The sequence below is a fragment of the Pinus tabuliformis genome, chromosome 3_1, assembly GCF_031772625.1.
Source record: "Pinus tabuliformis cultivar Carrire ecotype Pingquan chromosome 3_1, CPIR1, whole genome shotgun sequence".
Lineage (NCBI taxonomy): Eukaryota > Viridiplantae > Streptophyta > Pinopsida > Pinales > Pinaceae > Pinus > Pinus tabuliformis.
In genome coordinates this window covers 44,906,009-44,925,663 of record NC_142301.1, presented here as the reverse complement: position 1 = coordinate 44,925,663, position 19,655 = coordinate 44,906,009, and the positions used below count along the sequence as shown (strand labels likewise).

The 19,655-nt window shown below is 35.9% G+C and overlaps 1 protein-coding gene across 1 annotated transcript in view; it reads right to left on the bottom strand.

Annotated features, from left to right (window-relative positions):
* The window catches only part of LOC149185687 (mitochondrial dicarboxylate/tricarboxylate transporter DTC-like), a 41,248-nt gene extending 34,710 nt beyond the window's left edge, over positions 1 to 6,538 (bottom strand). The window contains exons 1-2 of the mRNA XM_089410775.1: positions 6,002 to 6,538; positions 5,600 to 5,683 (exon numbers count right to left, since the gene is read on the bottom strand). Coding sequence (XP_089266901.1) covers positions 5,600 to 5,683; positions 6,002 to 6,118 — 201 coding nt within the window. The 5' untranslated portion in view covers positions 6,119 to 6,538. The remainder of the gene's footprint in view (positions 1 to 5,599; positions 5,684 to 6,001) is intronic.
* Positions 6,539 to 19,655: the final 13,117 nt, after the last annotated feature.

Here is a 19,655-nt window from a genome sequence, read left to right as displayed (position 1 = left end):
TTGTTAAGAATAGTAGTGTTGAACACATGGCATTCACGAGGGAGTCCTCCAAGGGCAATGAGAGTGATCTCCCTATCAGCAATAGCTTCTCCAATCGAAAGAAAATCATTTTTTATCTCGATAATGCTCATGAAGTAGGATTGAATATCTCCACCTCTTCCCTTCTTTATGTCCTTCAATTTGTTCTTGAGAAAGAGAACTTGGTTTGCATTGCTAACTTTGAACATGCCAACCAATCTGTCATACATCTCCTTAGATGTGTTCAAATCGGATATGTATGCAACCAAATGCTTGTTAATAGAATCCCTAATGATCTTCTTTGCTTTGACTTCTCCTTTCTTGTACCTTGTCTTCGCAGCAGCCAGTGCATTTGAAAGAGGTTCAGTAATCTTTCCCTGCACATAATCCATAACATCTTGTTCTTCCCAAGTCAAATCAAGAGACATCTTCCATGCATGATAATTAGACTTATCATTGAGGTTGCCCTCAGGCTTGAAGTAAGATGTGTAGGCCATTGAATCTTGTCATTGTCCAAGAAATCTTAGTGATTGCTCTTTTTATTCTTGCTTGGACTTTGTCTTCATCTCAGCTCCAATACCATGTTAATTTTAGATAACAATGGTATGTTCTATGCTTAAGAGCAATTTACTTCAATTTTCTTACTAGCCCAATATCAATTTCCAAATTAGCAATCACATTAACATGACTATGAATGCAGATAGAACATAAATAAAAACAGTAGAAAACAAGTCAAGACAAGAGGACACAAGAACTCGGCCTCCAACAGTCATCCGAATCAGTGCAAAATAGTCACGAAAAACTCAGTCAAACTTGGTCAACACAAAGTCAAAACTGCAGTCAACCCCTCCTATAGTCAACACTGGTCAAACAGCTTGGATTGCCTCGATTTTTGTGCCCTGAAATGAAATGCAGCCTGTCCAAACAGAAATATCCTCAAAACGCAGTCAAATCAAGTCAACAGCAGCCCGGTCAATGCTGGTCAAACCCTCTTGCAATTCGGTCAACGCCCAAACAGAAAATTACATTCTTCTTCTTCGCACGTGTGGAGAGAGAGGCTGCCCAGAAAAATGTACGAACCAATCAGATGAGAGAGATGTGTGTGAGAAGATGAGTGAGCAAATGAGGAAGAGGCTCCTTCTGTTTATATGCAACGTTGAGGATGAATAGACGTGTCTTTTGGGCTTGTGAGCCTACATTAGTTTGCTGGCAGACCTTGACAATTTGTCCATAAACGAAATAAATTCATAATTCCATTTGTAAATGGCAGAATGAGATGATCTTTAGATCAATCCTACACCTCACGGAGAGAGGAATCCAATAAAAATATCAGCTACATCATATGACCTGTCCAAGGTGGAGATTCATAATTCCATTTGTACATGTTAGAATGAGATGATCTTTAGATCAATCCTACACCTCACGGAGAGAGGAATCCAATAAAAATATCAGCTACATCATATGACCACCTGTCCAAGGTGGAGTTTGGCCCTAGTTGCCAAATTTAACACTAGGCCTATTGACCACCTTTTGTTATAAGTGGGCATTGATATATTTTATCTTTTTCCTTAACTCTAAAAGTCTACATACAGTACACTGTACGATTCTGTTTCATAGAAAATATATCCAAATATATATTTCAAGACATTCTCCGTACATATTTCTTAGTTATTTTTTGACAGCTTTCTTGACTGTTCATTACGGTTGGTATTTCAATCGCTTGATAAATTGATACTAGATAGCAAAGACCAATCACAATAACAAGAAGTGGCCACCATAAAATTTCAAGCACATTTGAATAGAAAATTTCATTAACCGCAAATAGTTTTTCTCCAACACATATGGTAACCCTTATAATGTTATCCGTTGAATAACCACAAACAGTTTTCGTCCAATACCTCTACTAATTTTTTAAAACTTAGCTGCTTTAAGTGCCTTTCCCATTGACGCATCGGTTGAATAAAAGGTACTTTCATCTCTTGATGCTCTTGCAAGCAGTCACATATGCAAATTTCCAAATCATGAAATTTTTGCCTATGCTCTATGCTTTCCTCACAGTCCAAAAGTTATAATAGGTAATTAACAGTTACCGGAGCCACTGCTGTAACCATCCTAGAATTGCACAAGGGAATAAGCAGTAGAGATACGATATAGGTGTAGAAATACAAAATTGGCACATGGTAGGCAATGCTTCACCAAATTTACCCATGCCCTCAACGCACCCTTTAGTAGTCTATAATATATAACTAAATAGAGAAAACCCAGAAACCTTATTAGTAATTACTAATTAGCAAGGAAACTGAAAACAAAACAAAACAAAAAAAAAAGAAATTCAACAGGTAGATCCTGACTCTTGAGTAAATATCTAATTCTGCAATTCGCCCCTTCTGTATAATCCCATATTTACCCTTCTCGACTCCACCCAGAACATATGCCTCCTCAAAATACAAGTCGTGACTTGACATTGAATCAGTGTTGTGAAAAGCGCGATCGGGATTAAATTGGCGCGGGGAACGAATCGGAAAAAATCAGAAAGATCGGGAAAAAATCGGAAAAAAATCGGGAAAAAATCGTTTGGTACAAAAATATTCATTTTTTTTCATTTTTTTTCAATTTTTTTAATATCTAAACCATCTACAACATAAAATAAATACATTGACACATAAATATGATAAAAAAAACTAATATATAAGATGTTTAATATCATTTCTAGCGCTAAAATCACACATAACATTGAATCATGTCCTAGATAGTAAGTCCTGACTCTTGAGTCCCAACTCAGCCTCAAAATATCAACAAAAAATATGAGGCACAATACTTGCTAAGGTTTTGCAAATGGGGTAGCAAGCTAAGTGGGCTTGATTGTGGGGAAAAACTCCACAGTTAAGCGCGCTTGAGCCAGAGGAGTTCTGGGATGGGTGACCTCCTGGGAAGTCCTGGTTACCGGGTGCAAGCCCCGGAAGTGATGATTGATGCTATGTGATTCGTTCTCCACATTTCACTAGTTTCAATCCCACTTCTTCACCCCTGTGAGCATCACCCGATGCAATGAGTGCTAAGTGAACTATTCAAAAATCATGAGAAATTAGTCACTTTACGACTACCTCTCATGGAAATGGTCATACGTTTGAATGACTTACTTAACGCAGTTGAATCCCAAAAATGATATCTAATATAATGCACTGCGTAAATCCCCCATACTTAAATTCAAAAAGAGTCAAGGGATCTCTACTTGAATGGTTCATGAGGCACAATACTTGCTAAGGTTTTGCAAATGGGGTAGCAAGCTAAGTGGGCTTGATTGTGGGGAAAAACTCCACAGTTAAGCGCGCTTGAGCCAGAGGAGTTCTGGGATGGGTGACCTCCTGGGAAGTCCTGGTTACCGGGTGCAAGCCCCGGAAGTGATGATTGATGCTATGTGATTCGTTCTCCACATTTCACTAGTTTCAATCCCACTTCTTCACCCCTGTGAGCATCACCCGATGCAATGAGTGCTAAGTGAACTATTCAAAAATCATGAGAAATTAGTCACTTTACGACTACCTCTCATGGAAATGGTCATACGTTTGAATGACTTACTTAACGCAGTTGAATCCCAAAAATGATATCTAATATGATAATGTATCTCACCATGTCATAATATCATATACAATAAAATGAAAGTCTAATGCTATTGATTTCCTCTGCCCCTCTTGCGAGAAAATGCCACAGCTTTCACTTTCCCTCTAGATGTAGATGCTGGTGCCCGTGCTGGTGGAAATGGCAGTGTGGAGTCTGATGTGCTCTAGAAGCTGAAGAACTAGAAGTAGGAGCTATAGGAGGTAGACCACGTCCTCTACTGGTGGTAGTGGTAGCCCGGGCAGGCGGTGTCACCTCCTCCTCTTGTTCCTCCTCCTGCTCCTCCTCCTCCTCCCCCTCCTCCTCCCCCTCCACTACATCCTGCACTAACCAATCATCAGTAGAATCCATGAGAGGCCTCTCCTCTAAGCACTTAGATTTGGCTAAATAGTAAAAACCCTCTTCTCCAAGAGCTCCTCTTCCCTCCGCGCGCGCCACTGTCCAAATGAGCAATTGAAAAACCAAAAAGAAAATTATAAAATCGTGTTGCCCCGACCCCGCACGATTTTTTCAGTAAAAATCGCGATTTTTTGAAAAAAACACGATTTTTTCAGTAAAAATGGGCAAAAAAAAGTAGGCGATTTTTTCCGTATAAAAATCGCGATTTGATCGGCAAGCTGAAAAAATTGCGATTTAATTGTGATTTTCACAACACTGCATTGAATCTCTTATTTCTTCAAACTACAAAACTACATGATTTTGGATTTACTGACCAGCTATTAACAATAAGAATGATGTGCTAGCTGAAGAGACAAGGATTTACAACTAAGCCAAGCAGAATAAGTAGGAGGAGGGCTTTACAAAAGAATCTACGTGGTAGTGAAGGCAGTAGTGCAAGAAGAAAGGGGGCAACCATTGCAGGACCCCGAGAATTTCTGCCCATGGAGAAGTATTTACCGGTAGCCATTGCATTAAGGCAAGAATTTCGTCAACGCTTTTTTGTATGCGTTTATAAATTGGAAGAGTGAAATCAGAAACAAGAAGAGCCTGAAAGAACTGAACAAAGAAATGGAGGCCACGGGGATAAAGCTGATGGCGCTGGACTTGGCAGTTTCACACTGTCACAAGGGCATCCAAGACAACCGTGACCTGATTGAAGAAGTGTCAAACATAGAAGATATCAATCCATCTTTGACTATTTCGTCGAAATTGTGTTATCTTCTGTTAACCTTTGTTTGTGTCTATTTAAATGGATACTGTATTGATAGCCTAAAAATGAGCCATTTTGGATTGTCTATAGTTTGTGCTAGTTCTGAAAAAGAAATAGCAACAGTTAATCTCTTCGACTGCAAAAAGTATTCTGCTTGCTGTGTTGGGGAGTCTCTCTCAGGAAATTTATGGAGAACCCGACATATTTTGTATATATGTACTGTGCAGAACCTTTATAAATCTACCCTTCCAATCAGGGTCAACCCAAATAAATCTGACTTGGTGGTTCCACTGCAGCAGCATTTGCCCCACAACAAACACAGATCAAGTAAGCATGTGTGCTGTGTGTGTGTTTAAAGAGATGATAGGCAGGTTTACTCTTACGAGAACAGGACACATCTGACCAGAATTGGTGAGTACAAGCATTTGCGAAATGGCATCATGAGTGAAGCCTTTTCCAGAAGAGATTATTCTTTTACATCACAATGTATACAACATGCAATTAGCATTCCATCCGTGTTAGCGCACACACCTCTTATGGTATTCACACAAGGGACAGTCGGAAGATGTCAACAAAATCACATATTTATTGAATCCTCAACCAGGAATATTCTACATTGATTCTTAATGTGCTTGCAACTAGGTAGGCATCAAAGACAATCATTGCAATGAAGGGACCACAAAGCAAGGTCACCTCTTAGTGGATGTTAGAACCCACGAGGAAGAATGTATCACATCAAGCTGCGGGGCAGGCACCACACCAATATGAGCAAAATAAGTAACTGTCATGGATTAACATAAAATGGAAACTAACCTGGTAAAAAACACCAAAGCCCTCATCCCTCAGCATGTTCTTTGCCACATTATAACCCGAACCTTGACCCAACTGAATACGCACCTACAACAATTTGGGTCAATTCAAATCAGCCATTACATCCCAACATAAACTAACACCGGAACTCAGTTATTAATAAGATTAGGTCACATTTCTATGATTTGGGGCTTAAACAAAAGCTAGAGGGCATGCAAATACAAAACAAGGAGCTTATTTTTTTCCAATAGATTTACATACAATTCTGTATCCATATTATACTGGAGTGGATCTCAACACTTCCAAAATAAAAAGAACTTAAGTCTGGGGTGAAGGATCGATTTGAAGCATGAAGAACATAAAGCGAGAAAAAAGGCCCAAAAATCCAAGAGATATAGCAAACACCTTGATCATGTCCACGAGCTGGATGACACACGTGGCGAGCATACCAGAGGCTCCTCCATTGACAAATGGCTTCACTGTATTCCACACGTTGCCTGTCTTGGGCTTCTCCTCTGCCATCTCTCTGAAGGACTCGAACACCCGATCGATCTGAAACTGCCCTCCTTCCTCTTCCTGAGGTCACCAATGATATGAGAAAAAACCGGCGAGAAGAATCTGGCTATCTACGCCTCCTCAACAAGAATGAAGAAGAAGAATAGGCAGAGATCTGATCTCCGCTGTGCTGCAAAGCCCCTCTTCGATCAAACTCATGATTTATAAGGCCCTTTATTTTTATATTGCAAGAGGGAGAGGGCAGTTTTACCCCAACAAACAGCTAACTTAGCACGTGGTCATGTGAACAAAGTCTTTGAACCAAAAAAAAACCACAGACCACCATTCTTCGCAGACATCTTAAGGGTTAGGGTATTATTGTAGGCCACCGCCTGAACGAGAGGCTAGATCTGGTGCATAAATTTGTGCACTGATTTTTATGTTAATATGGTTTGTGATATTCATGATATATCGTAAAGTTTCGGGGAGTTAATGTATTGTATTCTTTTTCTTTTATGTGAATGAGGTTTGTGATGTTCACGATAGCATGCGATATTCTTCGAAGGGATTCATTAAATTATTATTTTATTAATAGTTTTAATTTGTTATTGAAAAATAGATAAAGAAAATATTTTATAAAATATGCATGCTATCTAAATATTATTAGATAAAATTGCAAAAGGAAAATGTGAAATAATAAAAAATTCAAAGATGTTATAAATAGATTATGAACCCCAATTAGAAATAAAAATTAGCTTTTTATTTGAAAAATAATATTTTTAATATAAATATTGTTAGCATAAAAGTATATTAAAAAGAATTTTATAATGAAATAAAGATTGGTTATTTTTAAGGGCTAGTTTAATTGGTCGAGGTAATATTGTTGAAAAATTTGAACAATGAGAAAAAGTTATAAGATTAATTATTGCTAAAATATTTTTGGGAAATTATAAAGTCAATTCTCCTTTTTATGAGATGTGAAGAGGTCCAAAGTTACAATTTATCTTTCCAAAAAAATTGTATCCAACATAATAAGAGTTTAAAATTTTTAAATATATTTTTACATTTAATAATACAGTTTTAATTATTTTCAAAATTTACGTAACTCAATTTTAATAATAATTATTTTGTAATAATATTAATATTCAAATACTGTAAACAAACATATAAATTTAATATTTATAATTCTTTTAAAATAATTAATTATTTATATATATATATATTTATTAAGTTTTTATAATTACTAGAGGTTTATTTCACGTGGTGTGATTTTTTTTAATAAAAATGATGAACCTGTGTATATTTATGGATGGATTGTAGGAAAGATAGTTATCTTCGTTGTTGGTTTGACAATTAAATTATAATAAATTTTACCACTTTAAAAAAAAACGATCTTTACTATCGTTAATGTGTACATGTTTCAGCCATAAAACCCTAAAAAAATTGATGAAATATAAAGAAACAGGATAGGTTTGACTTTGGTATCCAGCCATGGTGTTCTAATGACTATGACTTGACTGGTAGGGTGTGGTATCTTACCTTTAATGCATTAAAGAAATAGAGGTTCAGTGGGAGACGAAAAAGAGTAGGTACATCTAACATGGCATGCAAAAGCCAAATGAATAATATTTCTCAATTAATGGATCGATATTAACCGGGGGAGGAAAAATAATAATAGCTAAATTTAGTTCTGCAATGGAGGATGATGATGATATGTAACGGTTTTTGTTATTTAAATATATGGGTTTTTTTTAAGTAATGTATATTGTTGTAATTTATGTGGGATGTCAATAATAATATTATGACATTTTTTATTTATAATATAATTGAATATTAAATATTTAAATTAATAAATATTAAATTTATAATATTAAAAAAAATGGTTGTGATTTATTAAATTAGATATTTATAATTAAAATTTAAAATTAATTTATTAATAAAGTAATAAAGAAGTAGTAGGGTTATATATTTAATTATTAGTATTTATGTAAATATATTTTTATTTTTAGGGAGATAGGCTTTTCCTATGCATCAACTTTTCGTCAACACTTTTACTTTGATCCAGATCAGATGAAACACTTTCAACTGTTGATCTGAACCAGAAAACAAAACAATGGAAAATCAAGAAAGCACGGAAAGTCAAGAAAGCACAAAAGCTCAAAAAAGATTCTATGCAAAAAAAATCAAGAAAGATGCATCAACTTTTAGTCAACACTTTTACTTTGATCCGTTAGATCAGATGAAACACTTTCAACCGTTGATCTGAACCAGAAAACAAAACAATGGAAAATCAAGAAAGCACGGAAAGTCAAGAAAGCACAAAAGCTCAAAAAAGATTCTATGCAAAAAAAATCAAGAAAGTACGAAAAAGATCATAAAAATCAAAGATCGAAAGAAAAAAGCTCAGAAAAGCAAAGATTTTTGAGGATTTTTAATTTTTAAATGCAATGTATTATTAATTTATTTTTATAATTTAATTGAAATATAAATTTTAAATTTTAAATTTAAAAATTAGTTTAGATTTATTTTTAGTTGTAAGTTTATTATGTGTTAAGAGGGATTTTTTTTGACACTTTGATTTTTTAAGAGTGAAAAGAGATTTGATTTTTTTGGCATTTGGTAGATGTAGAGTTAAAATGAATTTAGATTAGTTTAAATATTAACCTTTAAATAACTCACATTAGAGAAAAATACCATGGGAAAAAACCATAGATTAGAAATATGATAAGGAAAAACCATGGGTTGGAAAATTTTATATTTTATATTTTAATTTTAATTTGACTAAGTCAAAATGTTAAACATTGTAACATCTCTCTAAAATAATTAAATTCAATTTAATTCCATGCTAGCTCCCATCATTTTCCTGCTCAAAAGATAGGCGTTCTCAACACCTTAGCTACTTCGGCGGGCATTGCAAGTTTATGACGAAAATCACCTTGAAGATGAGAAAACTTACCTCCTGGAAGTTTTTAATAAGAATGGTTATAGTAGGTCTCAAGGTCTTAAGGCTTTTCAAAATGCTGAAAAGGGTCCTAAGAGTAAGATTGACCCCAAGGATTGGTCTTCCGGTGTTCATCTTCCCTTTATTCAAGGGACCACGGATAAAATTGCTAGGATCTTGAGGAAGCATGAGATTCATTCTTCTTTTAGACCTCTTAACACTATATGAAGTTCTCTTCATTTTGTTAAGGACCCGATTAACCCCAAGGATTAGAAGGGTGTTTATATCATTCCCTGTTCTTGTCGAGCTCCTTATATTGGTGAGACCGGTCAATCCATTAACCAAAGGATTTGTGAACATGCTGCCGACATCAGGCATGGAAGGTCTCGCTCCTCCGCTTTGGTAGAGCATGCAGAAAAAACCAATCATCACATCTCCATTGAAGAGGCTAAAGTCATTGCGAGGATTGACCATTTTCATTATCGTAAATTTAGAGAGGCCTTAGAAATTGAAAAAAAAAAGACTTGTTAATTTAAATGGAGATGATGGCTGGAGTATCAACGGATGCTAGATTCCTGCGCTTTCTTCCTAAAAAATTATTTTTATTTATTTATAGATTAATTAATTAATTTTTTTTGTTAATCCCCATATTGCTTAGTTTATGACTCTCTTAAATTATTTTTGGTAATATGAATAGGATTAAACCTTAATATTAATATAATATTATATATAATAATATTCATTAATAAGATTATATAGGGTTATGAATCCTTTCTCACTTGAGGGGGGATGTGAAAAAGAGAGCGATGAGGGCTCTTTCGGCAGGAGGACTCGAACCAGGGCAGCCTAGGCCATCGGCCTAGGGTGCTGCAGACTAGACCTCATTTTGGATGACGAAGACTAGGAGGTACGAGGTGGGTCAACAGGTTTTCTGTGGAGATGGTCCATACAATGGCCATGTAGGCTGTGGGTTGGATCCAGGGTGCTCAATCTGCAAGGATCCCAAGGAATATGTTTACTGGGACAAATTTCATCCAACTGAGAGGGTACAGTGGATGATTGCAGAGGAGGTTTTGGGCGGGGATTCTTCCTTCGTTTCTCCCATGAATCTCAAAGGCTTGATCCAGTACACAAACCCCACCCCTTCCCCCTTTGATCCTTTGTTTACGTAATAGATTATACCCTAAATTATTCATTAATCGAGCATGTCCAAAGGTATGAATCAACAATCCAACTGTATATATTTGTGATGCTCACTGGTGCAAATTTTCATTTTTTCACAAATGCGTAATAGCGAATAGATTTACCTTAAATTATTCAACGTCCAAAGATATCAATCAACAATCCAGCTGTATAGGTATATGTGTGACGTTTACTGGTGCAAATTTTAATTTTTCACAAAAGCATAATCGTTGTCAAGGTTTACCGGGAAGAGTTGTGGCAGTGTAGGAAACCAGGCTGATTGAACCAATATCTCTTCTAAAAAAATTCAACAATTCCAATTTAATAATCCTATCGGCCTCTATTTGTACCTTTTGGGACAATTGCTAGTATATTTATTAATTATTAATGAAATGTAAAAATTTGAGAAAAGATTTTTACTATTAAGAATTTAATTTCTCACAATTCTTGACAAGGTTCAAATCATGTCTTTTAGGCATGATCTCCAAGTCACCTCCAAATTCCAAAAACTTGTCTTATGTAAATAACAATAGTTCACAGGGAGATACCCAATCAATTTTTTGTTTCTATGAAATAGCATAGTGCCATATTTATGAACTAACAACCCAAGCCAAGCTATGTTGTAATCAACAAACTAAATGCAATTTACATCATACTTTACAAGGAACTTGTTGGCATTATGATACAAGTGTTGCCCTTGATGGCAACTCATTCACAGGTCAGTTCAGTTTTGATGAAAGGCAACCCACAGTGTAACAGATCCATTCAGATGTAACAGGGCATTAGTACAGAAGAACAAGAAGATGGAACTAAAGTCTACTAATCAGAATGAAGAAGTCGAAGGTAAAGGATGGTGAAATGCAGTTTAAGATGTATATGCAAGTACACTTAGTCAAAACAGCGTATACACACAGGTCCACAGAACAAAAGGCACGCATACGTATACACACACTCCCGCAAGAGGAAAAGTGTGTACAGGTTGGAAAATCAAAGAATTTCAAGAATAGAGAATACCAGGGGTCAATACCATGGTAGTAGCCCACAATAGTGAGCGGAGTAATGACTATTTGATCCCACCCAAGAATACCACGGAACCTAAGTGGTTTTGGTCCAAGGTATTGAGAAAGGCCTAAAACTATATAAGGAGGAAAGATCATATAGCCAAAGTGCGCAAGTGAAAAGGGTTTCTAAGGAATACTTCTATCTAAAGTATATTTTATGTTGCAGGGGCTATGTTGGTGATTTGATCTGAAATATTTTGTGCACCTTGAATTCAATGTTGGATCAGGATCATGAGACCTGAAATGACTTATCATTGAATGATTTGATATTGGTTGGGCCAGATCTAATTGTGTACACCTGTTTTATTCTTTGAATGTCATGATCTGGGTTTGTCTGAAGTCCGGAATAACAGCGAAGTTATGAGTTAATATTTGCATATCTATACGCTGGTTCGCTTTGGTGAAGTAGCATATACACACCGGTTCGGCTCTTCCAAGTAGCATATGCAAAAGAAAAGTATGTTGTTCAGAGATGACTGATCTATTTGATCAGTATTGTTGTTTTACTGTTGTTTGTTAATGAAGTCTTCTTAGATCTGAATGTAAAACTGAATGCATGAGGAGTTTGATATCTGATTGATTGATTGTATAAGTGAGAAGGGTGATCTCTGCTATTGCATGTGTAAGGCTCTGTAAATTGACAGTAGATGTTCAGTATATTGCTGGTTGGTACAGACTTGATTCAGAAGTTTTATGTTTCAATAGTTTTGAAGGTATATGCAGGTTTGATTAAAGGAAGTAGCGTATACATTCTAATGCATGATTTTTGAGGTTGCAGCTGGTTCTGAATGATGATGCAGGCTTCTGGGTTCAACACAATGTTCTTGTGACAGTGATCTGATTGTTTAGATTAATTGATTGTTGGTTGATGCAGTATGAGTTTCAAAGTTTCTGATTGGTCCAGTATGAAAATGTGATGAAATGAGGCCTTCATGTGTATTGTTGTGTACCAGGAGCATCCAGTCTGAAAATTTATGAACCATGGTCCCTGGAGGAAGAGAGAAGGTCGTAACCTTCTGTAGGTTGGCGCCTACAGTACTAGTAAACATATTGGCTAGTACAAGAGCTAGGGGGTTGTAGCTCCCTTCCAGTAGAAGCTAGAAAATGAGAGAAGGTTGTAGCCTTCTGCAGGTGGGTGCCTACGTACTGGTATGAGTCTGCACCAGTACAAGATTGTAAACAGATTTTCTTATTATTAAAAGAAGACAAAGACGACAACATTAGGTGGTTTTCACCTACATTGGGTTTCCACCTTAAATCTTGGTGTTCATGTGTGCTACTTATGTGTGATGGTTATTATGTTTTTACTGCACTGTTCAATAAGTTACTGATGCACTGGTTATAGATCAACACATGATAAATTAACTAAATCACAAGTTCTCGGGGTATACGTTGGTTTCATTAACCATAGTAGCATGCACACGCTAGTTCACTTCATAGAAGTAGTGTATATAAATTTTCTTGGGAAATGATAAATTATTGATCTCATAATATTAATTCACCCCCCCCCCCCTAGTGTTATTTCCAACAGAACTAAGCTTTTTTTATGTTAAGTAACTATTTGTATTTCCATCCAAACAAGATATTACATGATATTCATAAATATTTTAGATAAGTATGTCACTAGGAAAGCTCGACCATATCCAGAAATGTAGCTTTTTCAAAGAGGAAGACGACAAACTATTGTCTAAAGAGTCCAAATTCAAAATACATATGCAATATATTGAACCTTCAATGCCTTGAGGAAAAGAAAGGAAAACCATAGTATGAGGAAATTGACTAGGAGAGAGGTTCTAAATATGTGGCCCTACTGGAATAGGCTCCCCATTACTACTTGGAGAGAAACCAATATTAGGAGGGATGCCTATATGATTTTTAATGCACTCTAGTCGACAATCCAGATCAAACATATGACAATGCAAGTGTTCCATAGAGAGGAGGAGATCCTCCTACTTTCGTGCTTATCCAATAAGACTTTTCCCAACAAATACTTCATGTGTCAATAGATTTCCATCGTGTACAGATATTGTTTATTATTGGAAATATTGTTGTCATTAATGTCAAAGATAGGGGGAGACTACTTATGTCCAAGATAAAGATTGGAAAATGAATATCGTTGGAAATATTGTTTTTGGACCTTTGATGCTCTATTTGGATTCCCTATCTTTGGAGAATATTATGCTCCAATTACCTAGCTTAAATGGGAGCCTAACATATATAGTTGGAAATCTTATTTTGAGACCTTTCCAACGACATATGCACTCCCTCTAATTCCATAAGGATGAGGAGATATGAAATATTTCGTCACGATGACCCAACCAAAGTACAAGTAGGTTGACCCAACCATTTGAATGTACAAACACAATAAATAAATGTCATAGGAGTGCATTTGGTCATCAATTCATTGAAGAATAAATCTGAGGTCCCAAAAGGCACTGAAGAATAGTTTTTGGGGTAATTCTTGGAGTGTTAAGGTTGAAGCAAAAATGTGATTTATGGGGTGAATGAGTCATCTTGACATTTTCTCTGTAAATGTTATTATAGGATGTTTCGGAACATGAAACTTAGAGGATACAGATAGAAGATTTTCATGTACCTATCGTTCAAATTTCATACCTTGATTCGCTATAATTTTGAAGATATCGTCTAAGGAAGTTAGGCTTCTTGAATGCTCATCAAATAGGTTTGCTTGGCATTTTCACTATAAATTTTGTTCTAGGATGTTTCAGAATGTGAAACTTGGAAGATACAAATAGAAGATCTTCATGTACCTAGGGTTAAACAATTCGACCTCGGTTCACTATAATTTAAGATATATGGTTCAAGGAAGTTAGGCTTCTTGAAATGCTCCTAAAATTTGCTTAATAAGGTCAACTTGGTATTTTGGCTATAACTTTATTTCTATGATATTTCACAATCTAAAATTTCGAGGAGACTAAGGAGAGATCTCAAGGTACTTGTGGTAGAAATTCCAGGCCCTGTTTCACTAAAATTTTGGAGATATGATTTGAGGAAGTTACTATTCCTGAATGTCCATGAAACACACTACAAAAATGTTAACTTGTCATTTTTCTATAACTATCTTTCTGAGATGTTTCAAACTATAAAAGTTGGATGAGATATAGAAGAGATCTTTATGTACCCGTGGTAGAAATTAGAACCAGAATTTCAAAATTAGATACTTGGCATGTTGTGCAAATACGTTCTTGGGAAGAAGCTAAAAACAACAAGTTTTTGGGAGAAGTAGACTTCGTGAAGGAAGAAGCAACAGGTAGACCTGGTGAAGATAGAAGAAACTAATAAAGCTAGTGAAGATAGAAGCAACAAGCAGACTTGGTGAAAGTAGAAGCAACTAACAAATATTTTAAGGAGGCAAGTAAATTCAGTGAAGTAGGTTGGTGCCTATGAATATTTGCAACGCTGGGGATTGGTGTCTCTTGTAGGTGGGTTCCTACAAAGTAGCAGAGGGGATTTATGTCTCCTGTAAGATGGTGCCTACAAAGCAGCAAAGAGGATTGGTGTCTCCTATAAGTTGGTGCCTACAAAGAAATAAAGGGGATGGTTGTCTCTTGTAGGTTAGTGCTTAGAAAGCATAAGAGGGGATTGGTGTTTCATGTAGATTGATGCCCACAAAGTAGCAGAGGGGATTGGTGTCTCTTATAGTTTGGTGCCTACAAAGTATTGATAGGAGTATGGTGTCTCTTATAGGTTGGTGCCTACACATTGATGTAATAGTAGGTTGGTGCTTACAAGATCTTTAATATAAAGAAGTTTTTTGGTTTTCTCCTGTAAGTGTTTCCATGTATGTCTTGTGTTTCTTGTTCAGTTTATGAGATTGATGTTTTATGATGTTTGAATGACATTAAATAAGTAAAAAATGTCATTATACTAATTCACCCCCCCCCCTTAATATAATTGTGAATTATAGCAGTTATAGTCCTCTCACATGTGACCTGCATCGGGAACCCAATCTGCCACGTCACCATAACCTCCACCTATAAGAGAAAGCATCAGTGATTGGCAATCCCCCTCTCAACTTGAGTGAGTTTTTCTTCAATTGGGGGAGGGGTGAGCTCCTAAAATCGTATTGTTGAACCTTGATCTCTAAGTTAAGCCTATGTATGTCCCCAATATCCATGCTCCTGATAATATGTTTCCCCATGATGAACACAAGTACATTGACAAGGCATTATTGTTGCACAAGGGATATAATCTATTCTGAGAAGTGTGGGGAGAGTCGTCAGAACTGAGACAAGGGTGGGAGGAGAATGACGTAAGCACCAAAGGACTATCCTAAAGTGAGACCCAAGGTGAAAGGAAAGGCTCGAAAAAAAGCTCGAAAGGATGTGACTCCACAAGGATTAGAGGAGACCAGAAAAATGCATCCCTCCAAATACCTATGCAACTTGGATTCTTTGAAACCAGAACATGTTGGAGGAAAGACAAGAAAGACATAGAAGAGACAGAACCCAATAGCCCAATAGTAAGGAGAATCAAAGTTGAGCCAAGGAAGAGGTTAATAGAATAACTTGAGTGAGAAAGTAGGATGGTCAACCTGAGAGGAAGAATGGTGAGACCAAATAGGAGAGAACTTTCAACTCCACTAGAACACAATTAACAACCCAAAAATACAAGGTGTTCCACATCCTAAAAGTGAAACTTGATCACTAACACTAATTATAACCTGTGTTATGGACGAAATTTTTTGAAGTCATGGAGCAGGCCTCATCAGTGAACTGGTTTTCCCAACTGAAATTCTTGTAGAGAGGATTGAGGTGAATGAAGGCTAATGGTGTAGAGAGTAAAGTAGGCTTGTTGTGGACAAGCATATGGTGTTAAGAAAAGTTTAGTATGGTGCCTATGCCCCAATCCCATAGCCAAAAACACCACCTTGTTCTTGAAATTGGTGTTATAATAGAGCATTGCATACTCCCTTACTAGATGTCTTGTTGCTTGGAATTGCAGTTAGATGTGGTGTGAGTGATGGGAATCAACCTAGAAATTAAGGCATTCATCAATGGCTTGACCAAAAGAATAGTTGCACAAGGTAGCCACAATGGATGAGTAGGTGAGAGGATATGTTGCTAAGCTGAGAAGACCTGTCGAGATTTGACATTATAGGAGAGGTAATCCATGTATTGGGTGTTAGGGGCATCCCCCCAAGCCATGTTCAATTATCATGGAAAACCCATTAAGCGAGTGTGTTGCCACATACCCTAGTCATGTGGCCAAGTGGGACAACAACAACCTGTCCTCCACCTTTTCTCGTGCGAAACACCCCATCTGGGGATCTACAAAGAACTAAGTTAGTTTTTGTGTATGTGTAAATTATTACTATTATTAAAAAGTTTTTTTTTAGGTGAGGGGACATATGTATTATAAAACAACATTAAAATCTATTCAACATTAAATTGCAAGATACATCTATTAAAGTAATTAAGATGTGTGTGTGTGTGTGTGATGAACGTCCATTAAGGCCAATATGGTCTATCAGACCTTAAGAGTGAGAGATTAATTGAGATTCTTTATCATTTTATTTCTATGATCAAAAAGAAGGGAGAGAAGCGTTCCTAGATCATTGTAATTTTATTGACTTAACAAGTCAAGAAGTTTTGTAGTGGATTTTGAAAATTAGAATGGATGTGAGTAAGAGTTAGGCAATCTAAGAGAAAGTTATTTTCATCTTCAACCCTCTTCGTATTGCAAACTTGTCAAACTCTTACGTCCCAAGCTATTTTGGGAATAGACCAATGCCCGGTTTCACTTTAAGCTCATGAAAATTAGTTCTTATCTTGGCAATGTTCCTTTTCTTCTTAAAACTTATCAAGTACAACTTAAAATGACACATCCACGCCATATTATACATGGAGATTTGAAAACACCCATAAAACATCAAAGTAATAAAAAACAACTATCATGTAAAAACATCAAAAATCAAAGATAAGTTCTCTAAACATATCTTAAAGAATTACCAAAGCTTAAAATTGCAATTATTAAAATGATTTACTTGAATAAACCATATAACATAACAATTAATATTATAACATTGTTTAGTTTAATGTTATATAAATTGAAATGTCTATAATTTAATTTGAAATATTATAGGTAATTCATATTCTAATCTATATAATATTAAATATTTCATTACATGGTGCATATATAACATTAAATAATTCATTACATGGTGCATATTGATAACCATAACGAGTTGTCTTTAGTGAGACTTTTTGGAAGTTTTTATGGTTGAATTTCTCTAAAATCAGGCAGGAATTTATTGAAATCACAAACTTGATGGGTAATCCATGTACAATCGAAATGCCCTAGGGGTTTTTCAGGGTGCGAAATCCATATATACAATCAAAAAATCAGTTTAAATAACACAAATCAAGATTTCACCTCAATTTTTTATGCCAGATTCTAGCACCGGAAAGTCCAAAAAAATCGCATTAAATACAACTCCTAACCATAATCTCAAAAGCCTATAACGACTAACTACCCATCAAATCATCCTAGAAACCATATAAATAATCTTTAACATTATATAATTATAATAAAAAGTTGTCAATCCCCTATTAATAAATAAATTGGGCAGAAATCATATATGTGTTCATCCTTTGGATGAACTCAATTTATCAACTTTAAATACATGTTAGGTTAGTATTATGACTTCAAATAATAATGATTGACCTAACATAAAGAATGTTTAAATAAATTTATATTTTATTAATTAAATAAATAAATATGTTATAAAATAATTGATATTTTTGTAAATAAATATTAACTTAAATATAAAAAATAAATAAAATTATAATATACCATAAATACGATTATAACTAAGTGACTAAGTGTTATAGCTCCAAACCTCACCTTTGGTATTTGTGTTGCTGCATTTATGGCCTAGGGCAACCCCTCCTTCCAGACTTGGTCCAAATACTTTAAAAACAGTGTTTTATTCCCTGTACGCGACATTGCCCTGAGCTAAATGTGTGTGTACGCGGGTCAGTGTATACCCAACTCGCGTATATGTCTTAAAACACTTAAAAAAATTAAATCTTCGTAATTTCAGGCGGAGATCACGGGTTTTACCTGTTGATTACCTATTAGTGCCCGTGGCCCCAACTATTCCCAATGAATTCCCAACTAAACTACTTTGGGAGAACTATAAAAAGGCTTCAATGGGAAGGCCTTAAGGAGAGAGAAGAGAGATAATTACTCTACTAAGATTATCCCTGATCAAGTCTGAAGATCGCTGTGCTTCCAGCACTTCCCCCATCACAGGAAACCCTTGTTTCCTTGAGTTTTGATGTCATTTCACTAGTTGAGATATCCTTGTGTGAGTCATGGAAGGAGTCTTTTGAAGACTTGGGATTGGGCAGACCCGGAGGACGGTTCTGCTTGGAGCCAGCAAGAGGAAGATTCAGGTGATATCATTCCTTGCTTTGTTTTAGTTATCTGCAATAAAGAAACATTTGTCTTGTTCCCGAAATCAATCTTCTTTATGCATATGATGTTATTGTTATGGTTTACATATGAATAATTGTTTCAATGTATAATTAACCATCTTTCAATAAGTTATGAAGTTGATTTATATATGATACTTTGTCCATAAATTGCTATGCTTCTTTGAATTGGTTGTTTTGCAGGTTCAAGGATCGAGAGGAACTCCAAGAGGGTTTGGACCCTGGCTGGATCTACCCGAATGAAGGACCCCCAGGTGCACTTGCTTTGCGTAGTTTGTTTATTTAAGTATCATGTCTGTGTGGAATGCTTGTCTTTTACTGTAGATAACACCTCGCTGTGCTAGGGTGTTAACCCAAAGCCCTAGGGGACTTATTCCCTCAATAGAATTGATGACTCCGCTGGGGACAACAGTATTGTTGTTCCTAGTTTGGGTTAATTTAAGCCGATCAGGGCTCAACTATTTGTTTTGTTGTTGTAACTGATATGTCTGTTCCTGTAGGAACTCAGACTTTAAGTCTGAGCAATTTCTTCAGACCTTTTTTTTTGTTGTGAACTGTTATATACGCAGTTTTGTCAAGTTACAGAAGCGTATGTACGCAAGTTTCCCCATATGAACCCGCGTATACACAGGTCACTTTGGGCTGAATCGCGTATACACGCAACTATGTATTGAGACAGTCGCGTATACCCTAATTTTCCAAGATTTTTTTTCAAGTCTTTCTGTCTCAAAAGATTTGTTTGTTGGTCTGAGTATTCCCTGAGCAGTCAGTTTTTATTGTCAGTCTTTTGTTTTGCAGCAAGTTTACGGTTTCAAATTCTCTCCTATTGTGGAAAGTTTTGGTCTTGTTTTGTTTTGTTGCAAGTGTCATCATTTGTGTTTGAGCACATGAGATTTATTTTTGAGAATCTTGGTTGTTTT